The sequence below is a fragment of the Grammomys surdaster genome, unplaced genomic scaffold (assembly GCF_004785775.1).
Source record: "Grammomys surdaster isolate TR1022 unplaced genomic scaffold, NIH_TR_1.0 279, whole genome shotgun sequence".
NCBI lineage: Eukaryota > Metazoa > Chordata > Mammalia > Rodentia > Muridae > Grammomys > Grammomys surdaster.
This window is the reverse complement of record NW_021604720.1, coordinates 386323-408088: the sequence shown is the minus strand read 5'-3', so window position 1 is coordinate 408088 and position 21766 is coordinate 386323. Positions and strand designations below refer to the sequence as shown.

General features: G+C 40.3%; 1 protein-coding gene across 1 annotated transcript in view; it reads right to left on the bottom strand.

Annotated features, from left to right (window-relative positions):
• Window positions 1-21766, bottom strand: part of Nrxn3 (neurexin 3) — a 1478337-nt gene that overhangs the window by 1091653 nt on the left and 364918 nt on the right. Inside the window, exon 4 of the mRNA XM_028777283.1 lies at window positions 1205-1506. Within this exon, the coding sequence (XP_028633116.1) occupies window positions 1205-1506 (302 nt within the window). The remainder of the gene's footprint in view (window positions 1-1204; window positions 1507-21766) is intronic.

Sequence of the window (21766 nt, the reverse complement as noted above, 5' to 3'; positions counted from 1 at the left end):
TGTGATTCAATGTGTGCCAGCCTTCGCCATTTGTTTAGCATTTCTTAGGAGTCATACTTTTATCAAACAGAAAACATATGCAAACACCTGTCATGTCGCATGCTTTCATGTTTACACGAGACGGCACGAAATCCATCACATTGCAGAAGGAAATTTGATAAGCACTTTCTGGAAATTTGCATACTGTTTTCTGATTAATAAAGGATGAAGGCTGTCCAACTGGGTTGTGTGACAAATTTACAAGTAGAGAAAAATACCAATGAACATAGACACATGAAAAAAGACCATCTCAGCACAGACCTTGGCTCTGGTGGGAAACGCTTTTCTTTTGCTGATGTGCACTGATAAGGTTTGATTATTATCATTATTAGTAATGAAATGGAAAACTGCTTTGCTTGTCTCAGGCTTTCTGGACGCGGTGTCACCTGACAGGGTTGCCTGCTTAGAATCCACAAGCGATGGGAGTTCTCAAGCACACACAGCCTCAGGAAAGCTGCTCCAAAGTTGACATTTTTATTTGGGTGCTTCCACTTGCCAGGCCTCCCAGGCAACTGAAGAGTCTCGGAGGTAGTGACAAGGGCAGTGAGGCAGGACCACAGCATCAGGGAACAGAGAAACATGAGTTCAGAGAGATCCCGGCTAATTAATTCTAAGGCTAGAGGTTCACATAACAGTGGGAGAAGAAAAAAATAATAACCAAAGGTAGGGAGGGATGGTAAATTAATAGGAGAGGTTTATAAAATCAAGATTTTCTTTTCCTGGAGGGAATTAAAATGATGACATCATGGCAATGACTAACTTAATTAAAAAGGAGAACATATACTCAAAGAATGAGGACGATCCATCAAGCTGTGGAAACAAAATGCTGCCCCTAATTGAATTTAACAACAATATGATAAGATTTGAAAGTAATTAAGAAAATGATAAAAGGAAAGCAGAATAAAAAGGATGAAAGTACTTATCATTTTTATTATCTGTGCAATTGATTTTTTTCCCTTCAATAACAAGTCCAAATGTGGATTTGAAGGATGAGGAGAAAAATAGTTTAATCATTTTTCCTTCTGAAATTGCAAAAATTTGGAGAAAGTTATACTTTGTCATATCTACACCCAGATTTCTAGCCTTTTCAACCTCACCAGTCACCTGCCCCACAAAGTGTCTGCCTAAGATGGGCCTTACAGGCTCGCTGTTCCCCGGCCATTACCTGCCGAAGATTGCGTGTCACTTTGACATCATGCCAGGCGTTGTCGTTGAATTTCCCATTCACTGGCTCCACAATGGCCTCAAAGGCCCCGGACCCCAGGTTAATGACCAAGGAGACCGCACCATCCTTCAGAGCTAGGTTAACATAGTCGGCCGACTTGCCCGTGTGGAGGATGAGCCCATTGCGTTGCCAGGTCTTAAAGGAAAGAGTGATTTCATCGCTGCTGCTCTGGATGGGGTTCTGGGACAGGTCATAGCACAGATACTCTGAGCCTCGGAAGGTGGCCACGTTTTCCTCTCGAGCTGTAGGTAAAGAAAAGGACAAAGTGGTTATGCCTTGATGAGCAAGCATCTACTCTAGGCAGCTCCTTCTTAACTAACGAAAACAGAAGTGCTGACTGTAGAGAAACTATGTATCCACATAGCAGTAGACAACAAGGCAATCTAAAGGAATGGGCTATCTTTCCTTTAAACGTTCTGGAAGAAAAGCCTGAGTAGAAACTTCATTCAAAATGGTCAAGGCAGGCTCCCAGTGCACCAATGATTGTATTTAAATGCTTATAACAGATCTGCTTCAGAATAGATAATTAACTGTCCTTTCTGACAAAAGACTTCTTAGCTCTTGGTACCTTTTATTAAACAATAATTTAAAATCAATTACCCTAGAAGATTTGGCTTTGATTTCCATCCATCAAAAACCTAGCTAACTGTGGTTTTTATGGTAAAATCAGGAGCCTCATGGAATGAACGTGGCTGGGTTATTAAGAAGAAGATTGGACTGCAGAAGATAAGTCAGGTGAAAAAAAGGGCATAGGACGAGACATGGTAGAGAGCTTTGGCCTGAGAGCTACACAACCCTTAGATTCAAGCAAAGAGGTCTTGTGCCCTGGGCAGATGAGAGATTTCATCTCAGAATGTCCCTCCCTGATTGGAACTTAGCTTTACACACATATTCCCCAAATTTGAAAACAAGTCCAAGACAGGATTACAGTGCAATCTCTATTCCCCTCAAGATCACATTTCAGGCTTTGACATCTTAAAATTCCCTTGTCAAAGCCTGTCTTAGTAGGCCTCTTCTCTGGAACCACTGTTTTCTGAAAGAAACAGATGATACAGGTATCTACACATGAGTAGACAATGCTTGCTGTGTCTATCAGGGCATCCATGTGTATTAATCCTAGAGGTAGTGTAAGACAGAGCTGAACATGGGAAGAAAACTGGAGAAGGTCATGGAATGAGAACCCAGGGGGCTGTGTGGCCTAGTCTCCTTTCAGCACTGTTTCTCAAGGAGTCAAACATGTTTAATCTTGAGTCTCGACACCCAGATAAATAGAAAGGTATCTTTAAATAGGAGAGAGCTAATGTGATCAACTTGCAGTTTATTGGAGTCACAATTTTGGCACACAGCACATGGATGTGCATGTGTCTTCTTGTGAGGCAGACTCAAAATGTATTATTTCATATGAGACTTGGTCAACTGCTATTTATTATTTTAAGATTTATTTATTATATATAAGTACACTGTAGCTAGGGCATCAGATCTCATTACAGATGATTGTGAGCCATCATGTGGTTGCTGGCATTTGAACTCAGGACCTCTTCAAGAGCAGTCAATGCTCTTAACCACTGAGCCAACTCTCCAGCCACAGGTCAACCGCTATTCAAAAGCATTTAACTAATAAAAGAAAATTGGCAATAAGATACATGTAGATACATAGATCCCCCTAAAAGATTGGGGGCTGTAAACTGAAGTTGGGGGTATTCTATTTTCCCTCAGCTAAACTACATTTCAATATTATGAGCCAAAACTAAATCCAGCTCAGCTCATATCCCTATCAACCATCTTAGTCCTACATAAATCACTTTAGCAAAATAAAACATACATTTTCTAATCACATGGTAATAAAATGAGATAGAACTCTTACTATGTTGAGAGACAAAACTCCACTATGAATAGTTAAATTAATCATCGTGTGTTATGATCATAACATTGTGAAAACAGGAATTAAGGCTAGAAATGCTTGAGGGATAAAGAAGTGAAGTTTCTTCTATATGCCACACAGGTGCTCAGTAACATGTCTATCTGCATATATCTGTACACTTACAGTCATAAGCAAATGGACCTGCTTACCTTTAGCTAAACTATAGCAGATATTTGTGTGTCCTCCTATGTGTGTGTGTGTCCATCCATATGTGTGTATGTGTCCATCTATTTATATATGTGTATTTCTCTCCATATATGTGTGTGTGAGTGTGCTTGTGTGTGTATATCCATCTACGTGTATATATTGATACATATAACAATACACACACACACACACACACACACACACACACACACATATATATATATATATATATATATATATATATATATATATTTGGCCATGTATGTGTGTATATACCCATATATATGTCTATAACCTAATATATGTATCTAATATATGATACACACATATATATAGAACAATATATACATGCATTTATGCCTGGTGTATTTTATCAAAAATAGACTCAAAAAGTCAGGTAGCAGAAACTTGACCCTGTCTGTGTGTTTGAAATATATGCAAAATAATCTCTATTGCTTTGTCTATTGTCACTATATCTCTTCTCATTTGTGATGAAACACATTTGTTAAAATACAATTAGACAAGAGACCTGGAAATGATCCTGATCTAGAACAGAAGACAATCAGATGCACTGTGACCATTGAGCTAGAACAGATGAGCCAGGAGAGCAATGCAGAGTTTACATTAATCATGGAGGACCCTTCAAAGGGGAAAGCTTTGACAAAAAACAGCAAGGTACCAGGATATTATTTAATGTACCTGACCATGCTTAATATTTTTCGTATAATTAGAGGAGAAGTCTGTTAAAATGATGAGTTTTCAAATTACAAGATATTTTAGAGATTATCTGAATTCATGTCTTTATGTTATGAAGAAAAAGATTGATGGCTAAAAAAATGTGAGTGTCCAAGATGCCACAGTATAATCAGAGTTTGAAGGACTTCTAGACTTTATGTGTCCCTGTGATTATCACTCAGAATATGCCACATGTTCCTAGCTAACCTCTTTAAGGTCATGAATGATTCCATGGAGCTGTGGACTTCTAAGTCAAACTGACACTAGATAAAGTGAGCCACAACCAACTTCCCCGTCCCCAAAGTTAGCCACATCTGCTTACCAAAAGAAATGCTTTCTTTTCTACTGTGAACTCAGAATATAATTAAAGTAAGAGAAATGTTTTATTTTAATGTAGGTGGCCATATAAAGAAAAACAAATGGAGGCTTTACCACAGAAAAGAGAATAATACCACAATAAATAAATAATATATGACATCATTGTGAGAGAGAACATGCCAATGCAAATCAGACATTTATTTATGCTAATATTTCACAGAAAATTGTATACAGCCAACTGTCTTCCATGGCACATCTCTAATGGAGACTGTTGAAGCAGCTCACACCCCTCCTGAACTCCCCACTTAATGGTGAATTTGTCCAGTTTCTCTCTTCCCTGGGCCAGAGGAGGGGATCGAAAATGGCAAATCAACTACCCAGCTATCTCATTTCAGCAGGTGTCCAGTGAAAACAATAGAAGGTTGAGGGGTCTTCTCAGAATAATATTCTAGATCTGCAAACGTATTTTTGGTTGTAACTCCTGGGATTTATTCTGCCTGAGTTTTGAGAGGAGAGACCTGCCAATACATAACCCAGTCTCTCCAAGCAAATAAAAGCTACAAAGGAGACAGAGAAAGACTTTTAGAAAAGTATCCTGTTGCACACCCTCAGAATGGAGATTATTTTTCTCCTAAAACCCAACCTATCTTAATTTGTTCCAGTAGCTGAGACTCCGGCACACTCTTATCACCTTGAAAACCATACTGGGCTGACAGTCAACATAATCAAAAGGCAGAACCAGATAGGAACAAAATATATTTCTGAGTTGATTCAATTCTCCAGTTGGTAAAAAAGGTAATAGTGCCCCGAAATTCATTTTCTATACATGATGCTTACAGTGAGAACGGGGTTAAAAAGACAATGCAATCACCTTGTATGTATTCAAGCTAAACAGGTGGAGAAAATGAATGCAGGGGATTATGTAACACAGCACACAGCAGCTTAGCATACAGTTATGTCTTGGCAAGAGAGAAGGCATTCACACAGCTAATGGGCTGTTGAGATCCATCTAAGTAATATGCCAAAGTTTACTATCCATGGTGTAAGTATTAAAATAAAAATGTTATTGTCATTGTGTGAAAAGCAGAGCTCAACTCCTTACGACAGCAAATCATTTAGCCATTATTTGTAAGTGTCCAATTGATTAAACACTAGATGAGATCTAGATATGTAAAGCTGGAGGTTTTAAATCAGTTTATGTAGCATACATGAGACACTGATCTTTCAAATAGCCAGCTAACTGAAGTCCTGAAATATACAGAGCATTAACAAGCATTTATTCAACTCTCTTCTCTACAATTCCAAAATAGAGAGCATCCAATTAGTGACTCATAGAGTAATAACTCTCAGAGAAATTCCAAAGTAATTTAAAATACCCAGTGTAATACTTTCTTGCTATGAACTATATGAAATGTGGCTTGGTGGCTTGGTTTATTAGAACCTCAACTATATCCGTAGATCAAAATACACACACAGACACACAGACACACACACACACGCACATGCACAGGAATACACACGTACACACACACACACACACCTATAGCTATATGCTTATAGATAGATAGGTAGGTAGATAGATAGATAGATAGATAGATAGATAGATAGTCATTGGGAATTGCAGAACAAATATTTGGTTTAGTTAGGTTTGGTTTAATTTTGACACATAGGTTCATGATAGCTGCCAACTCACAATGTGGCCAAAGATAGAAGGAACTTCTGATCCTTCTCTACCTCTGTCTGCACAATGCTAGGGTTACAAGACATGCACATCAGGCTTGACCTATTGCATCTTTTACTGATAGGAATGGAAGGAGCATATTTGTTACTGCTAAAAGGTTGCACAATTTTACAAAACACATTTGAATTCCTTTCCCAGGGCTTGCCTACAGTGGCTCAGCCCATTGGTGCCTATAATTCATGGAGTGGAGTTTACATTTTACTGGGAAGGAATAGAAGGACACAATATGTCCTAGCAGAAACCTCTAAGGAAAATGGCATAGTATTGTTTAGGGTGCCCTCAAATGAGAAATACATCTGGGCTGGATAAAGAGAGACTCTGAGCATTTTGGAAGCAGATGCTTACAGCTTTCTGCATGTGTGACATATTTCCAAATGCCATCTTACTCACCTAGCCTCTGCAGCCCATGAGACCAATGTTTATACCAATGAGGTGGAGTAGAGACCCTGTGTCAAGGTAGAGGTGCAAGAATGTGGATGTATTATCCAAGACAGTAGGAAGTGGTACTTCCAGGCACCACAGGACTGGGAGAGTCTTAATCCACTATTTGTGCTCTTCCACCACAGTCTCAGTATGCCTCAAATTCTCAGGACAGGTGCAGAGCACATACTGTGTGAGAGACTTCAGCGATGATGTTCAAACTGCCAGAAGGGGGGAATCTGTGGTAGTGACAGGTGAAGGACCACCCAGGCAGGAGCAATCCAAATGGAGAACCAGGGGAGGAGGCTGAAGTTTCCACTAAAGTCTCTGATGGAAAAAAGTCAAGACACTTGAAAGAGCTTATTAAAATGCAGCCACCTCCCCACCCCCCACCCCCCGGGGTGGCTAAAACCAGTGGCCCTGAGCTGAACACCTGCTGTGCTCCAGACAGCTAGTGGAGCCAACCTCCTCCTAATGAGCCTGGGAGATGAAACTGTGCACATCATGCCATCCTTTGTCCTTCAAATTGGCCTCATACAGCCCCGCAGTACTTCAGTCTGCAATGATGCAAAGATAACCCTGGCTGCCCATCCTGGCTTGGCCCACCCAGAGCTAATGAGGCACAAAAACACATGGGCTGTTGCTGCCCTCCCTACTAGACAAAGGGCTGGCCTGGGCCTCAGACTGGTCCACAGTCTCATTTCATCCACTCCACAAACAGCAGAGGCCATGTAAGGCTTCCTCCCACTGTCCACAATGGGAAGTAATGGCTTCCCTAGTTGGGAATTCACAGATCACTTGGCTTCTCTGGCTACTGCTCCTCAATGCGAATGATCAAGGAGTCCAAAGCAGGGGAAACACAGCTGTAGGCAGAGAGGAGCTAAGACATTTATAAGTCTTCTGCCTGATCCTGGGGGACAGGACATGAAAGGAAAAGGATTTCACATCCTCTCAATTTGGAAAGGTGCCTTGGGCTGAAACAGGCGAATCAGGAGGCAGAACAGGTTTTATGTGATTTTGTTCCCTTTCTATGCAACATGCTAAAGAACCAAAGGAAGAACCAGAATACTTCACTCTAAAGGCTTTTCTGAGCTGGGAACCTAACAGACAACACTCAAAGGTCTGTTAGGTTCTGTACGGATGGTATTTGCAAAATGAGTATTTGCTAGATGTCTACTGGACACCACCTAACAGCACATAGCACTAAAACCTGAGGAATAACAGCTCCTCTTGTTAGTCAGAATATAGAAAGCTCACAGAACTCCACTTCTGGTTAAGGTTGAAAGTCATGGCTGGTTGTGTCTCCTTACGGCCAAACAAAGCAAGAAGATAGATCCAACTGCAGAGGCCCCACCCCACCCCCCAAGGAAAACAGTGGAATCTTTTGCTGGCCATATCCTATCACAGGGGTGCTTTTAGAACAGAGGATACTAGCAGACACTATTTGTGTCACTATGAGCAAGCCTCATGAAAAAAGGGAACACACGGGAAATCTTGCCTCCTCAGGCCATTTCCAACCGTTATCCTCAGACTGTTTGTGGGGAAGATGAAGGAGAGAAATAAATGGACTTTTGCACACTGCCTGGTCACTCACCACCATCCTGCAGAGGCTTCTTGAAAGCGATGAGAACGGAAACAGTAAATCAAGTTGTCACTTAGAAAATAAACAGCCAGCATCCTGGTGAGGACTGCTCCCCCAGTCCATGAAAGAATGGCCTGGAAAACCACGCTTCACTGAAATCACTAGAAAGCTAATGGCATCCTAAAGTCTGCATTGCTCTCAATTGCATTACAATACATTTAAATTTTTGTTCATCTCTGCAAGGAATAAAGGGTCGAAGGCATGCCCTGTGCTGGCAATGTACCAAGTGCCAAATGCACATGAGTCCCAGGAGAGAGGAATAATTAGGTACCTTTTACAAAAGAAGAAAAGCCCTAAAGCTAAATTGTTTTGAATGTTAGTTGAGCGCCAAGGACTTACATGGTCACACTAATGGGATACCTCATATAGTTTAACTATTAATTGGGTGCATGAGTTGTACTGATGAAGATTTTGAATTTGAAGACTTGGATCTCACTATCAGCTTTACGTTTTGCTGAAATGGATAGGAATTTAACTTTTCTTTAAATTTTCTAATTGTTTATTTGTTAATCTTTCTAGTGAAAATAATCAATGTATATCATTTATACAATTGATATGAGGTATATGTTTTAGGTGGAGTTTGATATACCCCCTCATTGGCTCATAATTTGAATGCTTATCCTCCAGGTAATAGTGCTATTTGGGAGATGGGTGTTGGGGACTGTGAGACCACTAAGAGGCAGCAGCTGCTTCCTGGTCTGATGAGAGGCAAGCAGACTTTGTTACATATCCAGCTGCTATGAATTGTGCCATCCTACTGCATGCTTCTCCCACCGTGATTGATGAAGATCCTTTCAAACATGTGATAAAAGAAGTATTTTCTCCCTTAAACCATTTGTGCTGAGTATTTTGGTCACAACCACACAAAAATAACTAACACAGCACGAAGACCACCAAGTCCTTGGCTCAGTTCCCAGTGTTAGAAATACTAGCTCTCACATCTGTTGAGAACGGCCCCAGGAACACAGAATTCCAATTCAGTGTGATGAGGATCTCATAGCTGGTCCAGGCACGTGAGAGGCAGTGTAGTCCATCATGAGTCCCTACCAGAGATGACATTTAAGCTGGTAAAAGTTCATGTATAAAGGGATATAGTCATAAGAAGCAGGATGTTTTTGAATGTAGTCATTAAGAAAGCCTAGCTAGCTAATCAGTGAGTGATGAGAAGTTCAGTGAGTGCTGCAGTGGGCATCTTTGTGTGGCTCATGACACAGTGTAGGGCCCCAATCTCCTAGCCCTGGAGATGTGAAACCAGCAGAGAAAATAGTCTAAGACCGCTATTTCTGAGTAGCTCCATTATACTTGTCTGAGATTCACACAGAGGTGAAGGCTCCACAAGACATGTTCAAGGAAGAATGGAACGTTCTAGAAAACCAGTTGTGAAGCCAACTGGGTTGCATATGACCGACTGACTTCCACTAGTAAGTTATGAAATACGTTGCATATTTAGTTTTCCCTTAGCCACTAGGATTCTCGTGAGTAAAAGCTAATGACATATTCTTTTTCACTACCCACTTCTCTTTTTAATTGCTGGTCAAGTGATAAACCCAACAGAGCACTTTACATTGTAGAGGGGATCTCTTTCTCTATACCCATGATGCCTTGAGAACATTTCCTCCTCCTTCACCAGAGCAAAGAGTTTGAAAGGAACACTTTTAATCTTGTCTCCTCAACACAATCATTCATTTAAAGAATGGGAAAGTGATTGAACTGTTTGGTAATACAAGGAGGGTTTGACACACAGAACCCTGCATTCTTCATTTATGTGGTTACTGCTCCCATAGCAGTGGGGGAAGGATTCTCTCTCTTTCAAAACTGCCCTTCCTTCAGGTTTGGGCTTATGAGTTCCTTCTAGTTCCTCCTTGCTCTGGATGGTTTTGTGAGTCAACTTTACACAAGCTAGAGTCATCAGAGAGTCATCAGTTGAGGAAATGCTTCCATGAAATCAAGTTATAAGATGTTTTCTCAATTAGTGATCAATGGGGGAGGGCCCAGGGCATTGTTCATGTTCCATCTCTGGTCAGGGGATCCTGGGTTCTATAAGGAAGCAGGCTGAGCAAGCCATTAGGAGCATGGCAGTTAACAGCACTCCTTTATGGTCTCTGTATCACTCCCTCTGCCTCCAGGTTCCGACCCTGTTTGAGTTCATCACTGTTCAGTGATGAACAGTGACATGTAAGTATAAGCTAAATAAACCTTTTTCTCTCCAAGTCACATTTTGGTCACGCTGTTTCGCTGAAGCAATAGAAACCTCACTAAGATGCTCATATTATAAGCCTATCAGAGTAGACCCATACAAGAAGGCCTGCAGTTTTCCACCTTTTCTTCTGATTGCTGGGTGAGTGGTTCTATGTCACAGGAAACTCATTCTAATTCATAATGGAGGACAACCTGACCGAATGCCCAGAGGAACATGCAGGTAAATTGATGTTTGGAGCCCAGGCCTGACCCAGGATGCCATGCTTGGGTCTATTACACAACTACATCAGAAATCAGAGCACAGTACTATGACTTAGAGTCCCAACTGTCATGCTATAACCTAACAAACATAGAAAGAGGCACTAACAAGCGCATCAGGAGAGATAAAGTGCACTCACTTGCCTTTTGGGTTGCTCCTAAAACCCAACATGGTAGAACCAAGGAAAAATTGCAAGTAAATATATCATGAATTTAAAGTCTAGCTCTGTGTCATGTTGTTTCTAAAGATTTTTTTAAAAAGTTACACATTAAATATAAATGTGATTTAAATAGTGTAGAATTTAAACCTAGGTTGCCTTTCTAGAAAGGTGTTTAAAAGTGAGTTTTCAAATTTTTATTTCAACAGTTGTATAAATTGACATGACTACAAGCCTATATATCCTCTCACCTTTGACTAGGTCCATTAGAATAAAATGCATGTTGTTACTTTTGTTCCACCTGCTTTTTTCTATAATTTACAAACTGAGGGAATTGTACTGTGTAACAAAGTACATAGTAGGTACTTATTCTATGTACCAGTGGCATAGATCTAGAAAGAAGATGAAAAACATTAGGGCTACTGAGATAGCTCAGTTGGTAAAGTAATAAAAACAAATCAAGTGTGCTGTTATGCATCTCTTATCCTAGCACTGGAGAGGCAGAGATGGGATGATCCCAGAAGTTAGTTGGCCAGAACTTAGCCAAATTGGAGACCTCTGGGTTCAGAGACTCATTCTGTCTCAAAAACTAAATGGGTCATGGTTGGGAAAGACTCAATGCCAAACCCTGGCATATATTACACACACACACACACACACACATACACACACACATATACACACATATACATATACATGTGTGTGTGTGGTATAAATATACATTATATATAATACATATATACATATATAATAAGTATATATACATATGTATGTATATATGCATGCAAACACATGCATCAACATACAAAAAAGAGAGAGAAGAAAGGGTGGAATTAAAAGTGGGAGTAAAAGGGATTCACAGTGAGCTCAGAACAAGTAAAACAATAGCATATACATGGTAGTACCAAAATCAGATGCATGTTCAGAAAGAAATATAAAATCTTGAAAGGCTCACAGAATTTTTAAGTGTACAAATATTTAGAAACAAAAAATATCAATTATAACCTATGTAGGCTTAAAATATTTATTTCTCCAAATTTCTCTCTACTCTATGGTGAAAACAAGTGAAGAATGACAGTGCCACAGTGGAACAGGCACCTTAGGCAATGTTTTTGCTACATCCTCTCTCAGTAAGTCTATAATTAGACCATCTCAACAGCAAACCTCTCCACTCTGAACATCTTGGTGGTTTGAATAAAAATAGCCCAACAAGCCCATGGGAAGTGTCACTATTAGGAATTGTGGCTCTGTTGGAGTAACAACAGACGTGTCACTGGGAAAAGGCTTTGAGGTTTGAGGCCTAGTGGCTCACTCACTCTCTCCCTGTTGCCTGCAGATCCAGATGTAGAACTCTCAGCTCCTTTTCCTGCACCATGTCTGCCTGCATGCCTCCATGCTTCCCAACGTGTTGATACTGGACTAAACCTCTGAAATGTAAGCTAGCTCCAATTAAATGTTTTTCTTTATAAGAGCTTCTGTGGTCATGCTGTCACTTCATAGCCCCCTCTTCAAGCCCCCTCCCCCCAAAAAAAAACCCAAAAATACAAACTAAGCAAGTATCCAGAGTAAATGAGATAATGTGAGAAGTTAACACACGTTAGAAGTGAAGAAATTCACATCATGGAAAAATAAAGTGGGGTAGCAGAATTATTGAGAAACCACTGAAAAAGGACAAACACTAAGAATACTTACAGTGGGCTCAATGTTCCCTTTATGGATCCCAGAACATATAGTGCAATGAATATGAACTATGGGAGGGTATAAATCAACAGTGCAGTTTCTATACGTAGTAGTGGCTGACTGTTGTATTATTTCTATTAATAAGAACAAAAACCATGTAGGGACATTCTCATTAATCTTATGTAGTGAATACTTCGGAGGAGGGAGAAAATAATGGGACCAAGACTGAGTCTTCCTTGTGAAACAGGTTTATCCCATACAGTCCAAGCTGTTCTCCATCCTCTTTCCTTATCCTCTTGAATGAAACCTTATACATTACCTTTGTAAACATTACCTTTGTATTGTATTATGCATTACCCTTCGATTACCATCCCAGCCACACAAAGTCTTTATGAAAAGACATAAAGCAAGGAAATGAGGTGGTGTATTAACATTTCGTCAATCTGAAGGTTGAATTCTAATGTCAGTAATAACTTTTACTATAATTACATAATTCTTAATGACTGGAATATTCCATATTTTGAAAAAGTTAAAATCTCTGCAGATGATTCTAATAGAACACCTAATCACCTCTCTTACCAGATCTTAGATGATTATCTGGTTAGTTTACACATGGTGTGAATGTGTCAGTCAAATACTGGGAGTATCAATTTCCCACGCTTTTTCGAATCTGCCATGTAGGCCTAAAAGGGCTAAAGTTATAGGGAATTATACAGAAATGCAGTTGAACTGATCAGTGACCCCAAAGCCGCCATTTCCCACTGTGTGTAGCACTCCTACTTTGCTGGGGGTCTTAGTACCACAGAACTCAGACTGACTTCCTTAGGGACAAAGTGTTAGTATTCTGTCCTAAACTCCACCTCCACAGTTACCTGGCAACAGCCAGGTAGGCCTGCCTACTATAAAAAGGGCTGCTTGCCTTCTCTCTCTTAATCTCTTACTCTCTTAATCTCTCAATCTCTTGATCTCTTGCCTCTAGCTTCCCTCTGTCCCCTCGCCCCTCTGCCCTTCCCTTACTGCTCTCTCCACATGGTCATGCCCAGCCTCTACTCCTCTACTTCTCTGTTCTCTCTCTCTCTCTCTCTCCCTCTACTACCCTCCTGGCTCCCCTCCCCATGCCCTGAATAAACTCTGTTCTATACTATACCATCCTGTGGCTGGTCCTTCATGGGAAAGGGATGTCTCAGCATGGGCCCGCTGAGACAGCCCCTTCTCACATACCTCTCCACACACCCACAGGACATACTCTCTTTACCTCTTTATCTTTTTATAAACACATCACAAAGAGAGTCAATGCTGATAGAAGTCAGCAAACACCTGAAGCCAGGTAAGCCAGCATCTGGGTTGTGTCTGTCACCTGAGCACCTGCCACAAACCTCCTAACCTTTTTACTTTCCCCACAGCAGAATAAAATCATGGTAGTCCTTTAAGAACGGCCCCACTGAGAAAGTTGCATTGGTAGCTACTCCCCCAGCCTTTCCTGCAGAGGAGAGAGGGCAGCCTGCAGGCCAGTCCCTCTTTTGTTCTCACTGTGGGCTCTAGCCTGCAAGTCTAGACACAGTGGTTTGTTAAAAGGCCCTGGAGTCAATGCCTGGACAAGATCAATACAGCTTTTTATGACACAATGAAAACTTTCTATTTTGTTAAATGTGGCTAATCTACCATTTCTGCAGTACTCCTAAAGCTTTCAGTGCCAAGCATGAGCCCAGGTGATTAAAGCCCTGTTCGAAGACACAAACTAGGAGAACTTTGCCAAAAAAGAAACACAAATCCTGGAAACCTGAGCCAGGCTTTCTTTTTAGAACTAACATCTCCCTCGTCTCAAGAAAAAAAGACGTAGTGAGGAGATTCTGGTGATGCTGGTAGAAATTCAAACTGCTCCATTCCTAGGTTCCCAAGTTAGGAAAGATAATGGTGCATAGTAATTAAAGGAGGGGCTCCTGATAAAAGGACAGTGAGGGTCGGCTCTATCAAAGGAGGGTCAAGTCCCTGGAAAGGATGTTAAAAATCTCTGATGTGACTCAGGAAGCCTAAATAAAAGCAAACAGCCTTCACTGATCCCAAATTCAATTATAGACCAACACTGTATACAAAACTGGAATGTTGTTTTATTTTCTCCACTTCTTTGTCTCAGATAGCTGTAATCCGTCATCAAAGCAGATTTTTGTTTTTTGTTTTTTTGCCATAGTATAAAAAGGCAAGAGAAAAATAGATTTTGAACCTCCATTGCACTTCAGGCTTTTACATATAGAAAAGGAGCCAGTAGAACAAATATTTTATTTATAATGTTTGCTGGAAATTAGCCAAGACCTCTTTTAGTGCGTTAAAGGGTATAAGAACTCAAATGCTGCCTATTAAAACCAACATATTATTAATAGAAATATCATAGCTATGCATTCACATGTCAACTGAAGGGGAAATCTTGTCATGTGGTATCCTTGATATGTTTCATTCTTGATATTCTTCATTCATATCTTGATATATTAACGTTCTTAGTCAAAAAATTATTTATTTATCTTAAAAATAAATAAATGTAAATTCAGAGGGATTAAATCCTCTTATAAAACCACAGCTGGTAAGACCCGATTCTAACTACAAATAAAGTTCAACCTCCAAAGACCACATGCTTTCCATTGGGCTATCCTGCTCCTTATTAAGAGTTAACTACTGTGTGTAAAACTCTTTTTTTGTTGGATATTTTATTTATACTTCAGATGTATCCCCTTTCCCCATTACCCCCACCCACCCAGAAACCCCTTATCTCATCCCCCCTCCTCTTGCTTCTATGAGGATGTGCTGCCACCTACCCCACCACTCCCACCACTCCACCCTCAAATTCCCCCACACTGGGCATCCAGCCTTCATGGGACCAAGGACTTCCTCTCCCACCTTTGCCCAACAAAGCCATCCTCCCCTACATATACAGCTGGAGCCATGTGGCCCTCCCTATGTGTTCCCAGGCTAGTAGTTTAGACCTTGGGAACTCTGATTGGTTGGTATTGTTGCCCTCCCCATGGGGCCACAAATCTCTTCAGCTCCTTCAGTCTTCTCTCTAACTTCTCCATTGGGAACCCCTTGATCAGTTCAATGGTTAGCTGTGAGCATCTGCCTCTGAATATGTCAGGCTCTGTGTAAAACTCTTATCAATAGCACTCTCATAGGGATGGGATCTCTCTCTCTCTCTCTCTCTCTCTCTCTCTCTCTCTCTCTCTCTCTCTCTCTCTCTGTGTGTGTGTGTGTGTGTGTGTGTGTGTGTGTGTCTGAGATGTGTGCAGATGTACCTGTATATGTGCATGTGTCACCAGAAGACAACATAGGCTGTCATTACTCAGCACTACCCATCTAGATTTTTGAGACAGGACCTCTCACTCGCATAGACCTCGCTAAGTCGGCTAAGCTGGCTGGCCAGGGAGCTCCTGTGCTGGAATACAAGTGCCATACTACCAAGCCTGCCCTTTTTACTTCCAGGGATTGAACTTGGGTCCTTGTGCTTGCAGAGCATGAACTTTACTCATTGAGGCTTCTCCTCAGCCACTAGTTTCTAAATCCTTATTTGCTTATAGAGCTGTAAAATCTACACATCCCCTAAAAACTTGTCTGCTCCACACACTGGGATTTCTGCACTTCCATATATTAGCCACATACATTTGGATGTGAACAAACACATAAGTGACAGGTAAAATCATGGCCATTCTGTATATTTGTACAACTTGAAATAAGTATTAAGCAAAAATCTCATGAGAAAATATAAACAAGGAAGTCTACTCCTTAGGTTCCAAACCTAAAAGAGCAATTCTCCTCAGTCAGAAGGATTCACAGGCCACTTGCAGGTGTTGCCCATTTACCAACAGCCCATATGAAGTAGAACAGCTGGACTGTGAGCTAGAGGCCCGTTAGACATTTACACTCAGCACTTGGGCCAAGATAGCTACTGAGTCAAAGTAAGTTAGCTGATTTGCAATTTAAAAGTGTGATAAGACTCTAAAACAGAGGCTGAGATTATTTTAGTCTTGTAGCCCATACACTAAGCGGAACAGATATAATATTTTATATTACAGTCATAAATCTCAAATACTAACCTTCTACTGAGATACTAGTAACATTTTATTTCTTTGTTTTGAGATAGAATTTCTCTTTGTAGCCCTGGCTGGCCTCATGCTTATATCGCTTCCTCACCTCTGTCCCTAGGTGCTGGGATTATGTGTTTTCATCTATGACTTTAACAATGCAAACAGTGCTTGGACTAACTCATCTCTGGCATGAAGATTCTGCACAGGCAATCACAGGTTAGAGGAGCTGTATTTGTGTCTATCCCCAGTTGGCTAAGGTTTTAGACTACAGTTTGTAGGTAAATGATTCAGAACAAGGGAAAGTAAGGAGACTTGATTAAGACACATAAAGCCATTATCTAAGACTTAAGAAAACAGGGTATGGTAGCTTGCCCCCCCACCCTGCATCTCACAATCCCCAGAAGACATTAGCAATGTTTCTAAATATAAATTGAAGTCTAGGAGAAAGTTAAGGAATTTCTTTCTCCTACTTCAAGACTTAGAAACTTAATCTTATTCTCTTTAAGATTGAAATGTGTAGCTTACCAAGTAAAATAAAGATCAAGATTAAATAGATACCTGGCCACCAGTATAATACTGTACTATAAAAATTAAACTTACAGAAATCCTATACTCCACAGATTTATGCTGATAATTAATGATACAATTAGAAAAGGAAGGAGGGACTGGAGAGATCCTTCAGTGGTTAGGAGCACTGGTTGCTCTTCCATAGGACCCAGAGGTTCAATTCTTAGTGTCCATATGACTGCTCAAAGCCCTGAGTAACTACAGTCCCAGGAAATCCAAAGCTCTCTTCTGGCTTCCAGGAGCACTGCATGCACACGATGTGCAGACATACAGGAAGGCAAAACACCTTTCATACATAGAATGAAATATTTTTTAAAAACAAAAAAAGTACTATACTCCTTTCATCAAAGCTGAATTTGTATAGCACCCTTTGACACATATTTATACAGGACCTGCTAGATATCAGACACTGTGCTAGGCAAGACGAATATAGTGATGAACATACTACAAAAGACTCAAAAGGATAAGCATTCTACTCCTTTCTATTCTGTTTCTTTCTTTGTATGTATGTGTTTGTGTGTCTGTGTGTCTGTGTGTGTGTGCTCACACATGCATGTGCATCTGTGTGTATATAGAACTAGATGTGTGTCACTTCTGAGAAAGCCATTCATCTTGTTTTATGAGACAGGATTTCTCACTAATCTGGAACTAATTTAGCTAAATTGATTGGCCAGAATTCCCATGGGACACTCTTGTCTTTCCCTGCCCTGAACTGAGATTACAAGCAATCAATATTATGTCCAGCTCTGTCCATGTGTCCCAGAAGTTGAATTCAGGTCCTCATGGTTACACAGTAAGCATTTAACCAGTTGAGCTCTCTCTCTCTCTCTCTCTCTCTCTCTCTCTCTCTCTCTCTCTCTCCCTCCCTCCCTTCCTCCTTCCCCAACCCTCTATCCATCCTCCCTCTCTTCCTTTACCCTTCCTAGTTTACATGTGTGGCTGTTTTGCCTGAACATATGTCTGTGTACCTTATATCCACTGTGCCCATGGAGGTCAGAAGAGGACCCAAATCCCCTGGAAGTTGAATTAGAGATGGTGATTAGCCATCGTGAGGGTCCTGGTAATCATATCCAGGTTCTCTAAAGAGCAGCCAATGTCCCTAGCCATTTAGCTATCTCCAGCCTCAGAGTTTAGGATTTTCTATCCTTAATGAAATGATGGGGTTGACAGACAAAATTTGTTAATGTCATTATGTGGAACAATAAAGTTCAAAGACATATTAAACCAGAGAACCTCTCTCTGTGTGCTGTCAAATGCTGAAAAAACGCATAGTGTTTTTTCCCCTTATTCTTTCTTCTTAGCCATTCCTTCCTACCTTCATGTCCCATATGCATATATGATTATATACATCTACATAAAGTCTAGGAGGAGAAAGAAAAGGACCATATAAATATGATCAAGGTACTTGATATACTTGCATGTAAATGCCTTTTTCTCAAACCCATTACTATGTATGATTGTGTGCTCATAAAATTTATATTAGAAAATCACAGTGCTCCATTGAAAAGCAATTCACCAAATGTTTCAAGTACAGCCATCCATCATTCCAATGTCTCTGGAACTTTGAGAATTCCTAAGACATGTCCCATGTCAGTACTATAATAGTGCCAGTCCATGTCACAGAGAGAATGACTGATATTCTACTACCATGTATCAGATAGACAAAAAGCAATGCAGATGAAATCAGAACTCTCAATCACCTAGAACAGCCTTTCCTATTGCGGTAACCTTTTATTACAGTGCCTCATATTGTATTATAGGGAACCATACAAGTATTTTTGTTATTAATTCAAACTGCAACTTTGCTACTGTTATGAATTGTGATAATAAACCTCTGATATGCAGGATATCTAGTATGACCCACAGGTTGAAAACCAACAACCCTAGACTCATTGATAGAAAACAAGAAGTTTCCATTTGTGAAATATTTCTATTAGCTACCAATTCTATCTGGTTTCATCTTGGCATTCTAGGATTCTGAAGAACTAATTATCACATTGATTATTTCAGAAATAAACTAAGAGTCATGGTATGTTGCATTTTAAGGGATTGCTTGCTATGAACTTTGAAAAATGTCATTTTTAGAACAATCACTTGAGGATTCCGAGGGCTCTGGGATTTCATGATACCTTCAAGTCAACGGGCTCTCATCAATAATTATCATACATTGTCAGGAATCAACAGCATTTGTTTCCTAATTGTTTAAATTTGGAATCACAAGTGTCCTCTGTATGATAAGTAGCTAATTATGCTGTATGGAATGATGTATGCAAATAATTGCCCCCTCAGGGATAACTCAGATAACTGCAAGAACAGGCAGAAACTACAAAGTAGTTCATAACTGAAGCCTCTGGGCACTCAGGTGTAGGGCTTCCATCCCAGAGAGCTACTCTCACCCATCCCACCCCAGCTCCTGCAATACTGCCAGCTCAGTTCATGCAGAGCCCACCTATTTCCTGGGTCTTCTGAGTTCTTTTATTGACATTGGGCAACTTTATAAGAGTAGCCAGACCCTGTTCATCTCAACTGATTCTAGAAAAGAAGAAGGTATCACAAAATAAAATGGACTGCAAAGAGTTACTTATTGCTGCAAAGACTTACTGCTGTTCTATGAAATACAGCACAAGGATTTCAGAAATACTGCACTTTCAAATGTACAACAATCTTAAAAAATAGGCATTATTGTTACAATTTAAGATGCAAGGAAATGTCCATAGTCCCTGAGATGGGGTGATGGTACTGATCCTGCCTACCAATTTTAAACCTGACTATAATGCAGAGACTTTACCTCTGTCAGTATTATGCAAACACTCCCTCCAGTAACCTTTATAATATTTTTAGGAATTATTATAAGTAGCATGGAAGGAGAAAAGCTGAAGTTTGAGAGACTCAAGGTCATTCAAATAGAATCGTAATGACCATGAAGAAATTCAAAATGTTCCTTCTACTGCAATAATTCCGGGTTTTTATGAAGGGCAATAGTTTAAGATCAGGAGCCAAACAGCCCAACTATAGGAATCTAGAACCTCTAGGATTTCTCATCTGGACAGCCAAATTCTTCTAATAACCTATTCAAGCTGAGCCATAGGATCTCCTAGTATAATCATATTTCAAACTCTACATGTCCAACATTGCTATGGAAATATCTCTATGTCTAACCATCATTGTCCTTGACACCAATGAAAGCCAATAATATGGATGGTTACATTATTTGAAAGGTTTTAGTTATGAGTTTGAGCAGTTTTTTCATGTATCCAGCAATCTTTATTGTGAACACTTGTCATATACTAGTTCTATGGTAGAAGAGTCTTGTTAGGTGTTTTTGTTTGTTTGTTTTTTGCTTTTATTGAATATTTTATTTATTTACATTTCAGATATTATCCCCTTTCCCCATTTTCCCCTTATCCCATCTTCCCTCCTCCTGCTTCTATGAGGGTGTGCTTTCACCCACCCACTCACTCCCACCTCCCTGCCCTCAAATTCTCCCACACTGGGGAGAACAATAATACCGACCAACCTGTTAGGTTTTAGAATATTGTTTTTACTGGAGGTTAAGGTAGGGAAGGTCCTTAAACTACATGATTCTGAAGTGTGAATGGGGTTGGAAAACACATGAAATCATACAAGTACATAATATTGCTACTCATGTCATTTATTGCTTTGGTCCCACTCCAGGGGATATCTGGTATTTGTGTTTAAGCACAAGAATATTCCACCATGAAGCTGATGACAGACAGGGTATATGGGTGAGATCCTAGAACCCAAACCTAGGAAGTATCTTAAGGAATTCATGGAGAATTCACAGCCATGTCTAAGGACCACTACTCCTGCTCTTCACTTTCAACTTCATAGATGCTATTGATAAGACAGAAATGAGAATGCAGCAGCAGTTGAGTTTTCTTTCTTGTTTTTACAAGCTGAGCACAATTCAAGGTTTGCATTCAGTTACAGGAAAGGGAGCCAAAACTGCAATATGAGTTCTCTGACTTCCACTTGATTAGTTACAAAATAAATATGTGACAAACATACAAGGTATACCTTTGGAAGTTTGATTTGCTAAGCACTGGCTGCCTAATTCCCAGTTGAGCCCCTTCTCCAAGGCTTTCTCATTTTGCATATGACCCCTTCATTCATCCATTTATGTTCAAGTCTCAGTGTTACATGAGCCAGCACTGGACAACATCTGCCATTGAAATTCTTCTCCAGAGAAGTCATTCAATGCTCAGTGTTCATGGCTAATCTGAGAACTTTATAACTTTCCTATTCACTGACGTTCCTTTTTTCTTTCCCCTGAAATGGTATAGACTATATTACTCCAAAGAAAGAAGCTGTTTAATGACTGCAGCCCTATCTCCTGAATGTCTTATCAGTGGTGAACCATTTATCTCCTGAAGGCTGACCTTTGCAACTGTGCTCCAGACTAGGGAAAACAAAAGCATGGAAGCAATTAAAAGCAATAAAAGAGAAGGGAGAACAAAAAGGAAATGCTAGCCTAATATGGAACATCCTAACAAAACTGGGAAGGCAGGATGGAGGATAGATGGAAAGAGAAAGAGAGAGTGAGGGGGGAGGAAGGGAGGAAAGGAGGGAGGGAGGGAGGAGAGAGAGAGAGAGAGAGAGAGAGAGAGAGAGAGAGAGAGAGAGAG